Source organism: Eutrigla gurnardus (genome assembly GCF_963514095.1).
Source record: "Eutrigla gurnardus genome assembly, chromosome: 1".
In the NCBI taxonomy this organism is placed as follows: domain Eukaryota; kingdom Metazoa; phylum Chordata; class Actinopteri; order Perciformes; family Triglidae; genus Eutrigla; species Eutrigla gurnardus.
Genome location: NC_139915.1, coordinates 15,266,175 through 15,286,374, shown reverse-complemented (window position 1 = coordinate 15,286,374; position 20,200 = coordinate 15,266,175). Strand labels below are relative to the sequence as shown.

At 40.9% G+C, this 20,200-nt stretch overlaps 1 protein-coding gene across 1 annotated transcript in view; it reads right to left on the bottom strand.

The window, feature by feature from the left end:
- The window catches only part of LOC311010473 (uncharacterized protein), a gene marked incomplete at its 3' end in the record, with an annotated part of 28,804 nt that extends 8,922 nt beyond the window's left edge, over positions 1-19,882 (bottom strand). Inside the window, exons 1-5 of the mRNA XM_084004983.1 lie at positions 19,819-19,882; positions 19,474-19,785; positions 18,524-18,691; positions 18,335-18,430; positions 17,433-17,544 (exon numbers count right to left, since the gene is read on the bottom strand). Of these exons, the coding sequence (XP_083861109.1) occupies positions 17,433-17,544; positions 18,335-18,430; positions 18,524-18,691; positions 19,474-19,497 (400 nt within the window). The 5' untranslated portion in view covers positions 19,498-19,785; positions 19,819-19,882. The remainder of the gene's footprint in view (positions 1-17,432; positions 17,545-18,334; positions 18,431-18,523; positions 18,692-19,473; positions 19,786-19,818) is intronic.
- Positions 19,883-20,200: the final 318 nt, after the last annotated feature.

Below are 20,200 nucleotides of genomic sequence, written 5' to 3'. Positions count from 1 at the left end.
CTGTTTTCAGGGTCGTGGGGGGGGGGGGGGGGGGGTGTTGCAGATCCCAGCTGACATTGGGAAAAGGCGGGGTACCCCCTGTCTATCACAGGGCTGACATGTAGAGCCAGAAAGGTAACAAGTCTATCACAGGGCTGAAATATAGGGAAAGACAGGTAACCAGTCTATCACAGGGCTGACATGTAGAGACAGACAGGTAACCAGTCTATCACAGTGCCAACATGTAGAGACAGACAGGTAACCAGTCAATCACAGGGCTGACATGTAGAGACAGACAGGTCCCCATCCTGCATGTCTTTGGACTGTAGGAGGAAGCCGGAGAACCCGGAGAGAACCCACGCTGACAGGGTGAGAACATGCAAACTCCATAGAAAGAACCCGAACCGGGACCCAGTGCACCCACTTCACCACCATGCAACTCCAAAACCAAAAATATGTTTCATAATTTCAGCCTGACATCACACTTGCAGAAATGCACAATGCCACATGGTTAAGGTTTTTGTTTACATGACAACACTAATATTGGGCGGCTGTGGCTCAGAGGTAAAGCAAGATACTGAATTGGAATGTGTATGAATGAGTTAGATCCTGATGTGCAAGTGGCTCCTCTGCCATCAGTGTATGAATGTATGAATGGGTGAAAGTGAGTAGCTAGTTGGCACTATATTTATATAGAGCTTTTCTAAGCTCTATATAAATGTAGCAACAGTAAATACATACCCTTAGTAGATTTTCTTACATAACATGACTGGTGTTACAAAGTTACATAACTTAAATTTTAACATAACTTTCAAACAGGACACAAACAACAGGCTCCTGGGTGAAAGTCCTGTGTTTGACCGAACAACCACACATCAACGGACTGGCAGTGGTTCAGTGGGGACTTGGGAACTGCAGGTTTTCAGGTTCAAATCCAGCTAGAGTATGGAATGCATATTGGAAGCTGGAGACCAGCCAGTTCAGCTCATAGGCACTACCAAGTGCCCTGGAGCAAGGCACCGGACCCCCACCTGCTCAGGGCTGCATTGTAGTAACCTCTCCATACATGAATGCATCTGTTTGTGCATGTGAGCATTTCAGACCTGTGTAAAACAACAGCTTTAAAAAAAAAAAGGCAGCATAGAAAAACATTTCTGCTAGAGGGATTAATAATGTATGCTGCCTTCTTCTTCTCCCGTGGTGTATTTGTGCATAGGCTATGCATATTTGTTTGACCCTTGACACATGCTGAGTGTGAGCTGCTTGTATTTATCCATGTAGACAAGCTGCTCTTGCAAAAGTTTTGAAACGCACAACTGAAAGTGAGAGAAAGCCGTTCCTGCAGGAGGGAAAGGATTATGTGGAGGGTAGTGGGCATGGTTGCAGCTTGACACTGGGATAGTTTTTGGGGTGACAGGTGAAGTACGCTTACAGTACATGTACATGTGACTGTGCACTACACCCGGTGTTTTCTGTTTGTAACATGCCTGCACATGCGTCCATACAGGAAGTTGTGTACCTACCATATTGAGCTGCTGTACTGTTGTGTGCTCTTCACCCTCGTTTGTTGCCCATGTGTGAGCCTGTGTGTGTGTTTGCCACTTAGTGTGATGGAGAGCAGAGTGGCGCTGAGATGGCAGCTGGCGAGGCTAATCCCTGTACGTGAGGGACGCGGCCCAGCCCCCGGTGTCACCCAGACCTGCCAGGCCTGACGGAGGTGCATTCAGCCCGGCCGCTTAGTGTCACTCGTCCCCTGTCACTCAGTCCCATAATCGCCCCCATGACTGACAGACAGGCCGTTCCCTTTGATGGTGCAGGGGATTTTAGAAGGAGAGCCGAAGCCAAAGAGCTGCAGCGATGATCCGCTGCGCTGTGTGTGTGTGTGTGTGTGAATGCCACCAGGAGGGCTGCACTTTCACAAGGGGTGTAAAATGATGATTCTGATCCAGCTTAATGATGGAGATGAAGATGTGTGGTGCTGAAGTAGATGCTGATGATGATGATTACCTTGGAAGCAAAGTGTGCCAAAGATGTGTGATGCAAAGGGATCAGCGGGGCAGCCACTCGGCTAAGGCAAAGCCAAGAGGGACCGCATGAGACAGCAACACAAAGCTACAGATTTACTGTGTGTGTGTGTGTGTGAGAGAGAGAGAGGAGAGAAGAGGAGAGTGTCTGAGAGTTTAACGGTGTCACACATGTGAAGCAGGGAAATCTGAAATACACATGTAATCGCACGATTATGATAATACACATCAAGTGTCATCTTAGTTGATATTCCGCATGTGACAGGGAGTCGTGTCTGAGTGGGTTGCTATCAATGGTGAGGTTGCTGGTAAAAATCCTGTCAGGTCCTCTGACAGTTCAGATTCTTATTGACTCTCAGAATGCTTAGCATGCACGTGTAAGAGAGGACGGCATGACTTCCTCTTGTGGATGCTGTTATTTCCTCGTTGCGTGCGGACAGATTGAGGAGTGGTGATGAACAACTGTGACACAAGGCTGCACTTCAACTCTGAACTGATCCACGTCGGGAACAACAGGTTTTGCACTAACTTTGATTCGTCGCAAAGGCATAACTCAGTCAAATCACGACACAGATATAAAACACAGACTGCAAGAATCAGTGCCATCAGCCCTTTCCAGCCATTTCTCTGATGTCATCGGAGATAAATGTCCATTAATCTGCTAAGGAATCCCATAAAAAGGCACTTCTTCTAATCATAACTAACAGCTATTTCCTTAGAAGCGTTGAGATTGGATGTTTTCTTCAGTGTCAAAAGTAAACCTGGTGCTTGGAGTCCATGTGGACTGCGGACAAAGTGCTTGCAACGACCTTCCATGGTGAAGGTTCATCAAAATGTAAAGCTTGGCTCCATCAATGGTTCCTTTGAACCAGAGGCAAAGTGTGTCTCACTTTCCACCTGTTAAACAAATAAAAAAAAAAACACTAATTTTAAAATCAATAAAAATCCATGGAAAAAAAGGTATCTACGTGGTCACATCATCTGCAATCTAGATACAATCTTTCCATATAGCAACAGTCAACATCTCCCTCTCTGCTCATTCAGTCTTGTCTCATCATTGCCGGTATGACTTCTGTTTCTGTAACACATTAAAATGTATTCAATCTAAACACAAATCAGATGACGGTTTGTGAAAAAAACAACCTGATCTCACACCATTTACGTTACACTAATTTAAATGAATGAATATAATTATGTTGATTATTTTATCATTTTCAAACATTCACGCCAGAATAAAATGTGGGTATTGTACTTTTCAGATGTGTTGACTCGAAATATTTCAGAATCAAGAAGGCATTTTTATATCAACATTTTTAAACATGCATAAATCAACTATAGTTTTAGCCACTTGAGGCCTTTGCTGTTTTGGAACTGCATTCTTAATGATGTTTCGATTTAGGCAACAAATCTACTTTGTTAGGTTCAGTAAAATATCACGATTTTTGTTCAAAGAAGTACATTTTTCTTTGACAAAGGAACCAAACGTTGGTCTCCTGAAAAGTGAAAGTCTTGTGTTTGACCCAACCATACACCCTTACCTTCTTCCAACAAAGACTTTCTTTGATTAAACATGTTTATCAAATACAGTTTGATCAGGGACATAATAAGTCAATAGGCCAACAACTCTAAATTCTCCACATTCAGATGTTACATCTTCCATTCAACACATGCAATGCATTCAGGAGTTTGAGCATCATTGACCATCATCAGTCGGCTTAATCTCAGTTAGACAACTTTTTTCGACTTCAAGCTTAGCATGTGTATTCCAGAAGAACCAAAGAAGTTCAATGTCCAGGGTGAGCTCTTGAAAAGGGGACCCCTAAACAACTCAAAACTGCCTGTGCAAATCTATTTAAACCTTTTATTGAAAAAAGGACTGCAACTGTTGCAATTTTGCATTACTGCCGATATGAAAGCTTTTGATGCAAAGCACCATTCTCAAGAAAGCTGCGATCAGTGAATGCGGCCCTCTATGAACAGGCATTTTTTGGAACTGCACTATCACTTTTAAGGTTTTAAAGTTATGCATTATAATAATATCATTACTGTCCCCGTAGAACATGGTAACTGCCACAGTTCTCAAAAGTAAGGGAGTTAACTATAAGAAAAAAACAGCCAAGAGTTCAATGGGTTACAATAAAGTTAGATTGCAAGTGTGTTTATTGCCCGCCTGCCACAAACACATACGCATCTCTTTGTCTGTCTGCGTGTTACATTGTCCAGAGCAGTAATTGCTTAAAGCAAGACACATTCTGTCGAGTGGACACCTAAACGAAAATATGTTTTCACTCCTGTTTTCAATCACAGTCTAAACCAGACAATTAATGGTCCCTTAATCCCTGGACACACATTCAAGTCTCCAGCTCCCTGCTCTGACAAAGAGACCAATACAAACCTACAAAAATAAATTCTACGTTGTTTTCCTTTTTACCAATTTCACCTCTGTTTTTTTTTTTTTTTTTTGCTGTCTCGCTTCCATTTCCAATCTTGAACTCATGAGTTTTCTCTGATAGTGATCCTGTTAAATTAAGTGCCTGAGCTTTATCCAGTGCCCTCTCACCGTCACTCCTTTAATTTAGTCATTATAATTAACCATTAACTGGTGTCAGTTTCTGGGCCACTAACAGGCCCACTCAGTTCTGCTTGTCTGCATTATCACAGTTTGGGGGAGAAAGTAAATTATAATGAAGGGCTATATAGTCCAATTACTGATAAAAGCAGCCAAGTGCGCTCCTTGTAATTAGGTGCCAGTATCCCTCCCTCCTTCTCTCCCTCTCTCTCTCTCTTTCCCTCTCCCTTTCTCGGAGTGACACGTCGGAAGGGAATATATGCATAATAGCTATTTTTATTACTGTTAACCTCTTACTCATGTTCTTAACCCAGTGACTTTCAATCACAGAGACAAGGGGATGCCACAGTGAGACCTTATCTCGCAAGCAATTATTTTATGTACTCCGCATGCCTGTGAAACAAAGTTAACTGATAGAAGTGGGAGTGTCAAGAAACAGGAAAGGAAAGGAGGCAAGTACGAAGGCAAAGGAAGCGAATGGGGAGGCCAGAGCGGAGTGAAGGATTGTAGGACAGCGAGCGGAAACAGGCAGCAGCGTACCCTTCTGTTCCCACTCTAATGGGATGGAGCTGAGCTGTCTCTTGTAGCTGGGTCGTGTAGTTCCCCACCATAGCACTTACAAGTCAGGGCTGGTAATTAAACTGTACGATCAGCCCCTTCCTTTTTCCTTCTTTCCTCCCTCTCTTATCCTTTCCCTTTCAGTCCGCCCGCCCGTTCGTCCGTTCTCCCCTTTCTCTCTCGTGACAGGTGAGACAACATGCTTTGGAAAAAGGCGTGAATTAAGAGAAGCGATGGGTAGAGATGAAGAAAGGAAGACCAAATTAAGGCTGCTGGAATGAGGTTGGTTTTTAGAGGTGGAGTGGAGCGATGGGTTTTGAATGCAGCCTTAATTCAAAAGTCTCGAGATGAGGTTTTTTTTTTTATACATGAGTGAACTGTGAGGGGAAGTAACTCGAACTCAAGTCTCATGCCGGTTAAACATAATTCCTGTTAACTCAAGGGCGTTCTTTCGCCAGTACAGAAACACATTTAGTTGGACCTTTGGGTCTGTTTGTCAAGGCCCAGATGTGACACATTGGGTTTCATGCAGGAAGAGATATTCAAAGATATTTCCTTACTTTTGTTCGTGTCCTCCCGTTGTTCTTGTTTTTTCAGTACCAACAGATTTCTGGGATTTTCTCATTTTTGCTCTTAGGCGAGCTAAAAGTTTATGAGTGGTCAAGGGCACTTAACATAGGAAAAAAGCTCATTGTTTTCACTATCCACTAATTATTCGTCCGAAGCAAAGTTTTATATTTGAGAACATACAAACAAGCACATGTATCATATAATCAGTTTTGGGTACAAGGTACTGCATGTTGTTTTTGTTCATACACTTATGTAAGTGTATTTAACAGAAATTTAACACGGCAACTGCTGAATTTCTTCTTCTTGCAGCCTTCTTTGGTTGCATCGCTCCAATTCTTGAGCGAGTGCCAGGGTATTTCCACACATCAATACATTTGGCCTTATATAGTCTTTAGAGGGCATTACCTTTGCTTAAAAAAAAGAAAATCGGCCACATAAGTGAGATTCATCCTTCGGGACACTTGGGCAAGAACACATTAGGGTGGTAAAGAACATTTGGCGCATCTGGAGTTGAACAGGTGGTGATCATTTGTGTGTGTGATAGTGAAAGTTGACCACCAATGAACTGTAAAATCATGAATGGCTGCAACTTCACCTTTCTTTCTTTTGATGAGACTTCAAAGTGATAATACCTTCTTTACACAGTGTGCATTTACACAGTTTTTTTTTTAAACACACCAACAGAGTCCTTTCCCTCTTTCAGTAGATCAGTATGCCTTTCTGTTGTTGTTTTTTCTGGTGTGTCACGTTCAACACCACTTATATTGAAGGCGGGGCCACACCAAATTGTTAAAAGCTTCATTCATAACTTTCGCATTCTAAAAAATAAAAAAATTGAATAAAACCTGCGGCGCACATGTTTCAAGTAAATCTGCGCCGTCTGTGTTTCAACTTCATGGCAGTGCAACATTTATTTTGGTCTGTCTGTCTTTTTCTGCGCTTAAAGTTGCAATTTCAAAGAAAAAGGCATCTGTTTGCAATTACCTGTAAGATCCCAGAGGGTATTTAACAGATGGTAATCCTCAACGTCACTTCAAACAAGCACAATATTGTTCATGTTCAGTAAAACAGCTTTTCAATCGGCCATCAACCAGTATTTATGTTCCGATTGTTTAAAACAATGCAGATTTGTGGCTTATTGAAGACACTTTACAACCAAAGGATCAGCTCAGGACAAATTATCATTAATTTACGTCAGCTTACTTTCGTGTGCAAGAGGGGCTGTGATTTAGAGACTTGATGCCATTGGTGAAAAAGTCAAAGCTTCTGAGTAATTCTGTATGCCCTTTGTGTGTGCTGTGTATGCAGGCCCAGAGCCACGGTGCACCTGTCTGTATGGATGCTGGCTCGCTCGGCAGCAGCGAGCCTGTTTTGTGAAGGCATTGTTTTCTGGGAGTTTGGTGGAGACAGACGATGGATTAAACGATGAATAAGTGATTTATTAGCTGCCGCTGTCACGCTGGTTAGATGGATTACTACAAGCCACCTCTGACCCCACTTACCAGCCCCGTGTCTCACCGCAGAGGTGTGTGTGTGTTTGTGTGTGTGTGTGTGTGTGTAGGTGGGTGCGCTGGCCAGCTGTAATCTTGTGACAGGATGAGACTAGTTGATCAATGGCCTAATGAACACTGTATTTCATTGGGCCAATGAAGTGAGAGGTGCTAGCCAAGCCCCGTGTTTGCTCCCCGGGCCAAGGAAAGAAGCGATTCCTCCTAAAAAACAAACACTTTCACACTTTGCTAAAATGCTGCGATTTCACTGCTGTGTTGGCACAAACGGGGGGGGGGGGGGGGGGGGGGGGATAAAGACAGATTATGTTTTATATCATTCATTGTTTTATAACTTTGAGCATGTTCTTACTTTATTATCATCTTAGACTTTTTGTTTGGACAAAGGGAGAGCAAACCAAAATTGATAAGTGACATAGCCAAAGAAAGAAGCAGGCATCCGAAGATTAGATTCCATTCCAACATCACCCATGCATCATTATTTTATTACATTTGTTTAAATCATGTAACTTGTTTACATTAACCTCCTCTATTCATTCTTCAAAATATTGGCCATATTTTGTGGAATATTAGAATTGTCTTCTTTAATAGACTTGTTTTTTCTTCAAAGACATTCCCAGTTTTGATACGTGGACTTTTTGTTATCTGTTCTGACTCTCTTATGCTCTTTTTAAACTTTTCATGTTGATGGAAACTGTTTATTTTCCATTGTCCAACTCATTTTTGAGGGAAAAAGGTACATTTTCCCCATTTTATTGGAATCCTACAGTTTTTGACGCGTATTATATTTGTCATGTCAAGGATGTTTTATAATTGTCTCTGGTGTTTGAGATTTGGCCCTCCATTTCCACTGGCTGTTAAAGCCTCTGGTCTTAGTGTGAAGATGTGCTGTTTCACATTGTGAATTTAATGTTTATCCTCCCATCTTTTTGCGGGGAACTCCTACTTTCCCCACCACCCTCCCACGAGCGCATATAAAAAAAAGCACAACCTGCCTCTCTCCATTCATGTGGCAGGTAATCTGTGATTTTACCCAAGTGCGCCCTGTCTGTAAATATCGTTCCATGTTTTTGCACGCTTGTTGCAAAAGAATTGCGCCTCAAATGGGCACAATTGTGTTAGTAAATCTAGCCCTCAGTGTGTTAAACTTCATTCACATGATTGTATGTCCATGTGCACCTGTCTTTTACATCCTGTTAAAATCTTAAAAATAAAAGCACCTGGGGAAAATAATTGTGTGTTTTTGTAAAAGGTTGTGGACAAAACAGCAATACTTTTTTATCCTGTTATTTAATTTAATTAATTAATTTTCTTTTTTTAACATTTCTTCATCAGTAGTCTCAGGATTCAAAGGAGACACAACTTTTTCTACATGAATATAAATGCACTTTACTAGATAGTGTTTTCATCATATTGTCTTGAACTGTTCATCAGTATTTATTTTCACTTTATTTTATCTATGTAAATTTTGTAAGTGATTAGCTGTATAAGGCACCACATTACTCTTAAAGTACATAATCACTTTCAAGTATATTGAGATTTGTTTTTTCAAAAGTCTATATTATCGATCAAGATGTGTAATTATTATTTAATGTCGACCTGAAGTTCTTGTCTTAAAACTTACTTTTAAAAAATGGCTTTTCCTTTGAGAGGGTTGTTGTGCATGGATGTACACACACACACACACAAGCACACACACACACCACACACACACACACACACACAGACACATATAATATGGATATGTGTGTGTAACATATGTTTCATTGTGTAGAGTTACATATGTTTCATGTTGTTTCTCTTCTGTTGCCCTTGAAAGCACTTTATGCTTATGGCTTGAAAATTGCTCTATAAATAATTATTTTCCGCCACATATGTATTTGCTGTGAAGTATAAAGCATATGCAACTGGAACAAACATGTTTTGCTTACACGCATTTTTTTTAATAACGTAATATGGCATGTATAACTGCCGTAATAATATAACATACATGAGCTCATTCTAGAAGAAAAAAAACAGGCTTTTAAACTAAAAACATTAGATGGTACCATGGAGCTGCTTCTTGGCCCCTCACAATCTTACACACACACACACACACACACACACACACACACACACACACACACACACACACACACACACACTCTGTCTTCAGTTCCTCACATTCTTCTCATCATCTCCCACTTTGATGAGCTTTTGCAATAAAATGCAAAACAAAAGGATGGGGGGCTTTTTGCACCTTGACGACTGCTGACTTTGTTATGAGATCTGTAATAAAGGAAAGTAATATATGCTTTAAACATTAAATAAGACTTTAATTGCCGCCACCGTGAAAAACGTACCTTTTCGAAGAGGTAATTGAATGTCCTCATCGCATTGGGGGAATTAAAATAGGTTATTTTATGTGTTGCTTTATTTTTGATTGAATCGGCTCTTAAGTGGGTGTGACAGTGGAGTTATCAGTTTTTTTTAGATCCCTTAGTGTTGTGCTCAGTGGTGGAGAATTGAAAAGAAGCAGAGGAAAAAACGGAGAGAGAGAGAAACGGGGATGGAGGAGGGGAGGAGATGACAGAGACAAATGTCTCTGCATTGACAGCTGTCCTCCATTTTCTCTCAGACAGACATACAAATGAGGACCACAAATCAAACGAATCCCTCCAAGATTAATCCTGGGACCCGGCAGGCACTCGGCAGGAATTGGCAGGACTGTGGACTGATGGAAGCGGATGGATCTTTCGACTTTGATAAACTGTATCAATACCAAACACTTTAAGATCAGAGTTAAAGGAAGTGGCATTCGTTCATATAGGAAGAACGAGTGTGCGTCTGCTAAACAGCAAACAGACATTACAGCACCACAATGACAGGTAAAATGATCGTCATCCAACAGTAAGCTCAGCATTTTACACTCATTCACATTTGACTTGTACAACAGGAATTTGAGCTGAAAATCATCAGGTGTTTCAGATGTCGTGAAGCCTGTGGAGAGCCGAATGTGAATAGCAAGTCTATCAGTATAGCACTCAGGTGAGGAAATGTAATATGTCCAACATACACAGCACACTTTCACCTTTTGGCGTATGAATGACACAATCATTTCTAAGTCATTTTGCGTGCAAAAAGAACACCTTCCTTGCTTTTTGCATGTCATTTGTACGCCATGTAGTCTGTACTGACTGCAATCCAAACAAGTCTTCGTGACCATTCTGTGCTCTAAACCAGTGACGTAATATGAGAGACCACTGCTGGTGGACAGGTCAAACAAACCCAAGTCTTGCAAGGAGACAAAACCGAGCCAGGCAAATTACTTTAAAGTGTTCAACGAGGAAGGTGTCAGGTATGCAGTCAGGTAGACAGCTCGGCGTTGAACACTAGACAATCTGGGCCCGGATAAGAGGCTGGCTGATGAGGGTCAAAGGGTCCAGGTGTGGAAATGGGCGTGGAAGCTCAGATGAGGTGAATATGTTCATTGCAGGAAGATGAGAGTAACAGGATATGGACAGGAGAGTTAGTGATTAGGCAGGAGAACCCAGGACAAACAAAAGACATAAGATAATGTCACAATAAACGTCCACCCATTTTTAGGGGCGCAAATATTCAGTGACTGTTCAAGTGAGTTCAAAAAGGTTTCTCTCTATAACATTTGAATTTTGAATTTAACATAAATTACAATCAGACAAAAGAGGGCAAATAAAAGAATAGATAAAACAATTAAATTGTATTTATAGTGTCTAATCACAACAGAAGTTATCTCAGGAAATTTTACACATAGAGCAGGACTATATGCTCATGCTATGTCCCCACATCACCCAGGAGCAAGCATTACAGCGATACTGGCAAGAAAAAAACTGCCTTAATAGACTTTTAGGCAGAAATCAGGAGCAGACCAGGCCCTTGGGTTCCATCTGCATTTGGTGTTGGTAGTGATATTATTATGAGAAGTAATAAAGCACAAACACGCAGGTTTGAGCTTTATTATGTTTTGTGAATGGGACATTGAGAATGGGTAAATGACGGTCACAAGCGATGCGGAGTCACAGTGACATTCTTGCTTTCTGCTTGTCATTTTACACCATGTGTGTATTGACCGTGATGTAAACACACAGGTGGATGTGTCAAACAGACTCAGGACTTTGAACAACCTGACCAAATGGCATCAAGTATGGAAGTGTTGCACATTTTGCATTTTGCACATTTTTATGTATGCACAGTCAGTGAATATTTGCTGAGTTCATACATTTATTAAGGAAAAACATCTTGAAGCTTCACACATATGCAGTTGGTGAATGTATGCCACGCTGACCTTTCAGAGCCTCACGGTTACCTGAATGTAGACAGCTCACCTTAACCCTAGAGAACTGAAATGAAGCTGGGAACATTCCTGGGAAGATGTTAATGAAAAACACCTCATGATGAGAAGATGACAAATGTCTCCTTCGCTCCTCTTCTTTCTCTCAAACCTTGACCTCTCTCTGCAGTATCCCATGAGGTCTGCTTGTGTGCTGAGGTTACAAATGAGTGGCCTAATAGTGAAAAGCTAAATGTGGAAATGTGGAATCAGCAGACACCAACCAAGGAATCATGACTGGATTCAAGACTCCATATCAGGTTTGGAGAGGATGAAGTACAGCTACTCTTCCCCCTGTGGCTCATTATTAGTTTCATGAAATGTAACTATTTTTACAGTAAACAACAGTCATCGTTCATTAACTGGAAATCCTGTGTCAGGATGTCTCACTGTTTGATTTCTCAGTATCAATTGATGGAGTGACCTACATTCCGAAGAGAATCACACCAGACAAGTTTCCAACGCCCCATTGTTTGGTCTATTTTGGTCACATTTCAACATCTTCAGATCAGTTTTGCTTCAGAATCTCAAGCTTTTCAGTCATGAAGCTAATGACGATGATGTAATGTTTCTCATATAATTTATTTTTTTATAAAGATATATTTGGACACTGACAATGACTGTTTGAAGCGACTTACCTTTAATTTGGTGGAATTGATGATTGCAGACAGATTTCTATTTCAACAAATCAAAACAATGGGAAAGGAAGCAAGGTGTTGTTCCACCATGAGGTAAACACCATGTTGATGTTTCGAAGAGAATGCTGCCGTATAGATCAAACTCAACTTCTTACGCTTAAGTGTTACATTTATGGACTGCATGGCAATTGTAAGAAGGTTGGCTGTGCGAAGAGCAGGACCTTGACATTCGTAGTACCATGTGTGGTAGATGTTGGTCAACTTTTTCTGTCTTTTGGTGGGTGTTCCATTCCATTATTCCGAAACCTCAGTCGTCCACAAAATACGCCATCCGCCCATTGTTCTGAATACCCATTACTTCAAAAACACAAACTCTCAGAAGCAAATGGCTAATTATTATTCAAAAGACGTTGTGTTGCAATATTTTGTTTCCTTTACATTGGCAAAGGCATTGGTTGGCTGATATTCTCATTGTAGACCTAACTTACAATGCCTAAACATAACCAACCCAACCAACAAAAGCAATGAGTCATGAGTAATAAGAAGCAGAGTGGTGGGTCAGTGACAAGACTTCACTAAACATCACTGTCTAAAAAATGTTGCTCTTTTATTAATATATTAAACCACCCCATTGTTTTTTTATCAACATAATGTGAGAACAAATTCACAAATCTGCCCAGTCACAAAACATTCATACAGAACGCATCTGAGTTTAGGTGTTTAGAGCATGTCATTGTGGAGATAGTGGCCTTGGTTAATTATTGAAATGGTCAACAGTATGTTGAGGTTTTTGCCGAAGCAAATTATTTGTATTTAAACTTAAGTTTTGAGAAACAGGTTTAACATGCTAAAACACCCACAGATGATTAATTTGATAACTGGAGACTATGACGGCCATAGCATATGATCCACATCATTTTCATAAACAACATGTAGTGTACCAGTTTGCATACATTTCCAAATAAATTTTATTATGAATAACATTTCGATCAATATATTTTGTTGTGGCCCACATTTGCTGTTCACATATCACATATTAATGTGATTGAGACTGCAGTTTAGTTGTATGGCTAGTAATTTTGTGTTTCATTGAGTTATTCAGGTGTTTTCTGGAGTATAATTTGTCACAACATTAATTGATTTAGATTATTTGGTAATGTTTTGTTCATATTAGTTAAGCTTGTTTGATTTAGTTTTTCTGATATAGCTACAGTTGTGGTGAGTTAGAGTTGTTTAATGGGAAATATTTAATAAACCTGAAAATACATTAAATTAGTTTAAATATGCATTTGTGCTAATTGGAGTATTGACAGGAATTCCTGCAAACGCAGTGCTGCTTTGGTATACATATTGTCTCTGTTGATAGCACAAAATAACATGAAAAAAAAAATGACAAAGCCTCCCAGATTAGGCTTCCTCTCCGTAATGCTTGATAGATGTTGGTGTTGGACTGTAGAAAAAGCCTCATTACAAGACACTTATAGATTACCCAGGGTGTCACACAGGGGGATAGGTGGTGGGTGTGAAGGTCTGTCTGCAAACAGGAGGAGAAACTGAGACTAGATCCTGCTCTCTCTCTCTCTCTCTCTCTCTCTCCCTCTCTCTCTCTCTCTCTCCCTCCACCCTCCTCAAGCTCTACTCTCTCTCAAATGGATAATTCTGGTGATGCTTGTGACAGGCCGTGGTTTAGATTTTGATTTATGTTCTTCCAAAGCTAAAATCAAAGAATCCATCTAGTGCTATTTTATGGCAGTTGGGATGATGAATGGGCCAGTCTCTGGGCTAAAGCAAGCTGCTGTGTCTTTGCCCTGGATTTTAATTGCTAAAGTAGCCAGTCATTGCTCAGGATTCAAGACGCAATGAGAGGGAGAGAGGCAATACACTTACTGTCTTTCTCTCCTCTCTGTCCCTCCAACTCTTTCTGTGTCATCCCTTCCCTCTGTTTTCCTTTTAACGGTCCGTCCATCTCTCCTTTTTCGACACCCCCTCGTTTCCAAAATGCTGAGGAGACGTGTGCTTTGACAAAATATGTAATCTAGTTTACACTAACTTGCTGTTAAATCATTCATAACCTGGGCATAGGGATCTGCTGTTACAAGTACAACTAATGGCTCACGTAATGGGCCTAACTTTGAAGTGTAAATTCCACATGTATATTTAATATATGGAAATGCCATCTTAAGCAAAATGGTGCATACGAGTGTGATCCCTTATTTTAGTGTTCAAAAGTGTTCATAACTTTGGAGGTTTTTATTTTTTTAGTTGGGGATAATGAGGCATGAATTTCTCTTATCCTACTTTCTGGACTTTCTCAAAGGTTCAGTAAATAAATAAACAACAACACATTCCCATGACTCATAAAGCTGATAAACACATGCAAATAAAATCAGATGCTTGCACATCTATCGATGGGGGGAAAACGCCATTCGTCCAGCCCCCTCGTCTCCCCCTCCTTGTGCACTAATACATCCCATCCCTATCAGAAAGAGAGAGAGTGCGCGCGAGAGAGACAGAGAGAGAGAAAGAGAGAGAGGGTAGTTATAGGGATCATCATTGCTTTTCAAACACCACCAGAATCAATGATGCAAATTAGAAAAACAAGCAGGCAATAAATTATTGCACAACTGCGGAGCCTGGCGAGAATTTTTAATAATTTTTAATAAAGCTTAATTGTAGTTTGTACCACTGAATAATTTAATCACATGGAAATTTGGCGCATGGATGGGATGGATGAGAAAGTATACGCAACTAAAAATAAAATAAAACATTTGTGTGTGTGTCACTGGACCAGATTTGTAGAACATGTGGCTGCAATGGAGGATTTGGAAGAAAATTATATTTTAGTAAATATGTTTGATCCACACTCTTCACTGCAAACGTTCTCTGTTCTTATTATGGTTTGTACTTTTATTAATTTTATACAGTATCCATCCATCGTCAACCATTTATCCTGGGCTGCATGGTCGGGGGGGTGGGTGGGTTCTGGAGCGGATCCCAGCTGACATTGGGCTAATGCAGGGTACACCTTGGACAGGTCGCCAGTCTATTATACAGTATTTTACTCCTGATTTAGTTCAGCTTTTCTTTTTCTTTATCTGGAACACAGGTCCAGGATAGCTTTGGCTGTGGGCTTTGTAAAGCATTTTATCCCCTTACATTCATTGCTGTTTTGCAACAGTTACTTTACACAGATTGATCTGTGAAATACAATCTATATATTTTCTGCCATTTATGACTATTGTTTTACTCAATATTTCAATGTGGCCTGATTTTAAAAAGGGACTATTTCTTCAGTAGAGTTGTTCAAATGAAAACTAGAAGAGCACCTGAAAAGTGCAGACCTCCACCAAGGCCGTTTCCTTAAGTGAAAAATAATGAGTGTATATACCCTGTGTTGTGGATCGGCTCCAAGATTTAATGGGTTCTTTCTTGGCCAATGCTACACCTTTCAAATAAGTTTCGTGAAAATTGGGCCAGTCCCTTAGTCCTGCTGACAGACAGACAAACAAAATGGACTGGTAACATGGGAGGGTATTGGCGTGGAAAGTGTTGTGGTTTGTGTTCTGAATAGTATATTGACCAATCACGGTCAAGCAGGCTTTGGTTGAATTCAGGTAAAGAGTCCATGTGGAGAGATAAAAAGGTGGAACGCATTGGCCCAAATGCAGAACCCTTCAGCTATTCTGCCCTACAAAGCCTAACTGCAGTAACTACATTTTTGGCCAAATTTGAGTTATAACTACACTGTAAACCCGAATAAGTTCAGAAAACTCCAAATTTATATCGTAACTGATTACATAAAAACTTTTAAGTTAACCTAATCAATTTTTTGAGTTACATTATACTTAAAAACTATGTAATCAGTTGACTTAATCTATATTCTAAGTTCAATATAATTTTTTTAATTTTCCTTAACTTAATATTTATGTCTTTTTCATACTTAAATTATTTAAATTTAACTTTCATTAAATTGAAGTGCACTGTACTTAAAAGGTATTTTAAGCAGTTATTAAAACTTGTATGTATACAAACTTAAAATTGTACTTCAGTCTTACTCAAAAAAACATACTTGTACATAACTCATAAGCTCATGAAAGTTGTATTGATTTATGTTCTGAATACTCAATTTTTACATTAAACACACACACAACTTCAGGTACAATTTCAGTTTGTTTTTATTTTGCATTAACATTGTTTATCCAAACAAGTATGAACAATTACAGCAATATTTCTTTAAAACCCTGCTGCAAATGTTAACATTAAACAGCTCAGTCACCTCCTGAACGGGTAAGGTGTCTGTATATGAGTGTGTGTGTGTGTGTGTGTGTGTGTGTGTGTGTGTGTGTGTGTGTGTGTCCATCTACATGTCATGACATGACTGAGCATGTTAAAGTGCTTAAAGTAAAACATCTGGCAAGACTTTGTACACAAATTAAAAGGATCTTACAGCTCATCAAACTGCAAAGCAATTTTAATTTTATTTTTTTATAAATAAAACTGAAATAAATAATACCACTGGCCTTTGTGCATAAGTCTTACAACAAAGGACCAGCATTAGTCTTACAACAAAGGACCAAGAGCTCTTTCATAAAATAAAATAAAAAAGAAATAAATACATTATTGTAAAGGGCATATCTCACACTATTCCGATCTACAGTTGTTAACTTTTTAAAAATGCAACCATGAACGAATGACCATTTGGTGGATAAGGGACATGTAAAAAGTGTGTGTCCTGCTTGTGCTCCTTCACTTGCACCAGCTCTACACATTATAAAGGAATTTTCAGTGAATAAATGACAGAAATATACAATTGCTAACAATTAAAACTGTAATCTTTTTTTAAAGTGCAAACATGAACAGGTAGATTTTGTGGTTAGACAGCCTACCAGGTGTAACTTCCATTCAGATGCTTTGGGTAAAAGCATATTCAACATACTGTCACATTAAGACACGTGGCACCAAAAACACGCTTCTGTATGTGCATACAGACGTGTGCATGTGCATAGAAACAAAGTGTAATGTGGTCTACTCTTTCAGTAACAGGTCATTTTTTTAGATTGAGTAGGCAGGGTTTGAGTAGTTTACCATCATCAAGACCCATCAGCACTTTCTGGATGAAGGTAAAAGTGTGAATGAGTTCCTGGGGTAGTCCAAATGCAATACAAACATCAAACCAAACAACAATGCAAATGCTTTAGCCAACCTGGGGATGTTGCTCATCACAAGCCCATCTTCTACCACAAGCAATGGATGCAGGACTGAAGTCAACTGGACTTGTAGTGCTCTCGGAGACCACCGTGACAAGGGCAACAGGCGTGTCAGTGATGTCTGGCTCAGGCGAGTCGTCCTCCTGGAATATGCAGGTTATACAAGGTTAACTTTCAGGAACTAGACAATTGCATTATATTACTATTTCACAGGTCATGACGCAACAGCTAAGTATTAGGTAGGTATTTCAACTGATTATTCTACTAGTCACCATCCAACAGGTAGGTTTACATGTAAGTATGTCAATGTGTCTCATATAGGTCTTTTAAACCCTCCAGCGGTCATCGGGTCAAGGAAGGAAGCTGAAGGAAGGACAGGGGGAAGAAGGGAGGAAGGAAGGAAAGAAGTGAGGAGGGATGGAGGGACAGAAGGAAGGAAAGAAGTAAGGAGGGATGGAGGGACAGAAGGAAGGAAGGAAGGAAAGAAAAAGGGAAGGAGGGGAAGAAGGAAGGAAAGAAAAAGGGAAGGAGGGGAAGAAGGAAGGAAGAAAAAATGAGGAAGGAAGGAATGAAGGGAGGGGCAGGGAGGGAGGAAAGAAGGAAGAGAGGAGGTAGGAAAGTAGTGTGTGTGTGTGTGTGTGTGTGTGTGTTATTTCATGAGTGGTAAGGTCAAAAGGTCAACCAAATTATTAGCCCTCTGGGCAAAGTGAGGTCAGGGCTTTGTGGGAAGTTAAACTTAAGGATTACAGGGCTTCTATACCACATACTGTATGTATCCATATGCATCCACACTCACACCTCCACACAGGGTTTGGAAGGTGGTTGCGTTGTATAGTTAGGCAGCTTTTAGTGTTGAAAATAATGCTATCCATACAAAGCAAGCAATATCACCTCATTGATACAAACAGTTCTGCGAAAGCAGTGCATACTTACATTCCACGTCTTGAAGAACGGTGGGTCCTCCTCACACAGGTATACCGGGAGGGCACGTAGGGCTGCAGTGCGTCTCATGTTGACATCTTGTTCTTGCTGAAAGGACAAGCAAATTGAACATGATGAACTTTGTTGTGTGTCACTGTTGTCCGTATAACTTGATTTGGACCAAGTTCAACTTTAACTCACCTGGAGGTCATAAATATGTAGGATGTCATGCAGCGCCTCTGCTATCTTGCCAGTGTGTTCTGCCTTCTGTCTGTATATGGCCAACAGTTGTGGTGTGTGCCGGTCAAGCTCAGCATAAAACTGGTTCCGTAGATTGACGTTTGTGATGCGGTGGAACTCTGCACAAACCTACAAAACAAAATAAAAAAACATCCATCCATCCATTTTCCTCCGCTTATCCGGGACCGGGTCGCGGGGGCAGCTGCCTGAGCAGGGACGCCCAGACTTCCCTCTCACCAGACACTTCCCCCAGCTCCTCCGGGAGGACCCCAAGGCGTTCCCAGGCCAGCCGGGTGTCACTCCAGCGTGTCCTGGGTCTTCCTCGGGGTCTCCTCCCGGTGGGGCATGCCTGGAACACCTCCCGAGGGAGGCGTCCAGGGGGCATCCGATGCAGATGCCCGAGCCACCTCAACTGGCTCCTCTCGATGTGGAGGAGCAGCGGCTCTACTCCGAGCTCCCCCCAAGTGACGGAGCTCCTCACCCTATCCCCCCGCCACCCTGAGGAGGAAGCTCATTTCGGCCGCTTGTATCCGGGATCTTATTCTTTCGGTCATGACCCAAAGTTCATGACCATAGGTGAGGGTAGGAACGTAGATTGACCGGTAAACCGAGAGCTTCGCCTTTCGGCTCAGCTCTCTCTTTACCACGACGGGCCGATACAGCGACCGCATTACTGCAGCCGCTGCACCGATCCGCCTGTCAATCTCACGCTCCATCCTTCCCTCACTCGTGAACAAGACCCCAAGATACTTAAACTCCTCCACTTGAGGCAGGAACTCCCCCCCGACCTGGAGGGTAAAAAAACACAATAGGACAAATTAATTGTGATGAAACATGTTTAGAGAGGGCAGACTGAGAAAGATGTGTAAAGATTGGTAGAAATGAGAAAGAGTGAGCCTGTTTTACCTTACGATTCCATCCGAAGAGCCGGCCATTTCTGTAGGAACTCCTTCACCATTTGATCCCCCTGAACGATCTCTTGGCGACGCAGGGCAAAAGTCATCAGTGTGACAGTGTTGCCTCTGAGAAGGGCGGTCTGAAATCACACAAGGGACATGTAAAAACTGTGTCCTGCTTGTGCTCCTTCACTTGCACCAGCTCTACACGTGTCTTTGTGAAACCGCGATAAATTAATTTTCAGTGCATTAATTACAGAAATGTACAAATGCAGGAGGTGTAGAGACATGGCAAAGGACTAACTCTTGAATAATGGCTATGTAGTGCTTAAATAACTGTGTCTGGGTGTCTGAGGACACAGCACCTAACTTGCACTTCCACTCTGTCATTTGAAGTGCTTACTTTCAAACTAAATTAATTCTCCTACAAGTGAGTTTAAATCATTTGGTTTACCAAAGAAAAAGGTCAGTGCTGGTCAATATTCTCAACTTGATCCTATGGAAACAGATACAATAAGCAGTAAGAAACCAGTTAAATTATGTAGGCTACTCAACAACAGCTTTACAATTTATTAACCCAGAATCTCAAGTGTATAATATAACTTACCAATAAAGTTGTTCTCAGATGATATAAGTGACTGTAGGTCATATACAGTCAATTACATGGATCTTCAAATGCACACACACAGACAGACAGACAGACTTGATTATTACAAATAATAATAAAATGTTAGCCCATTTA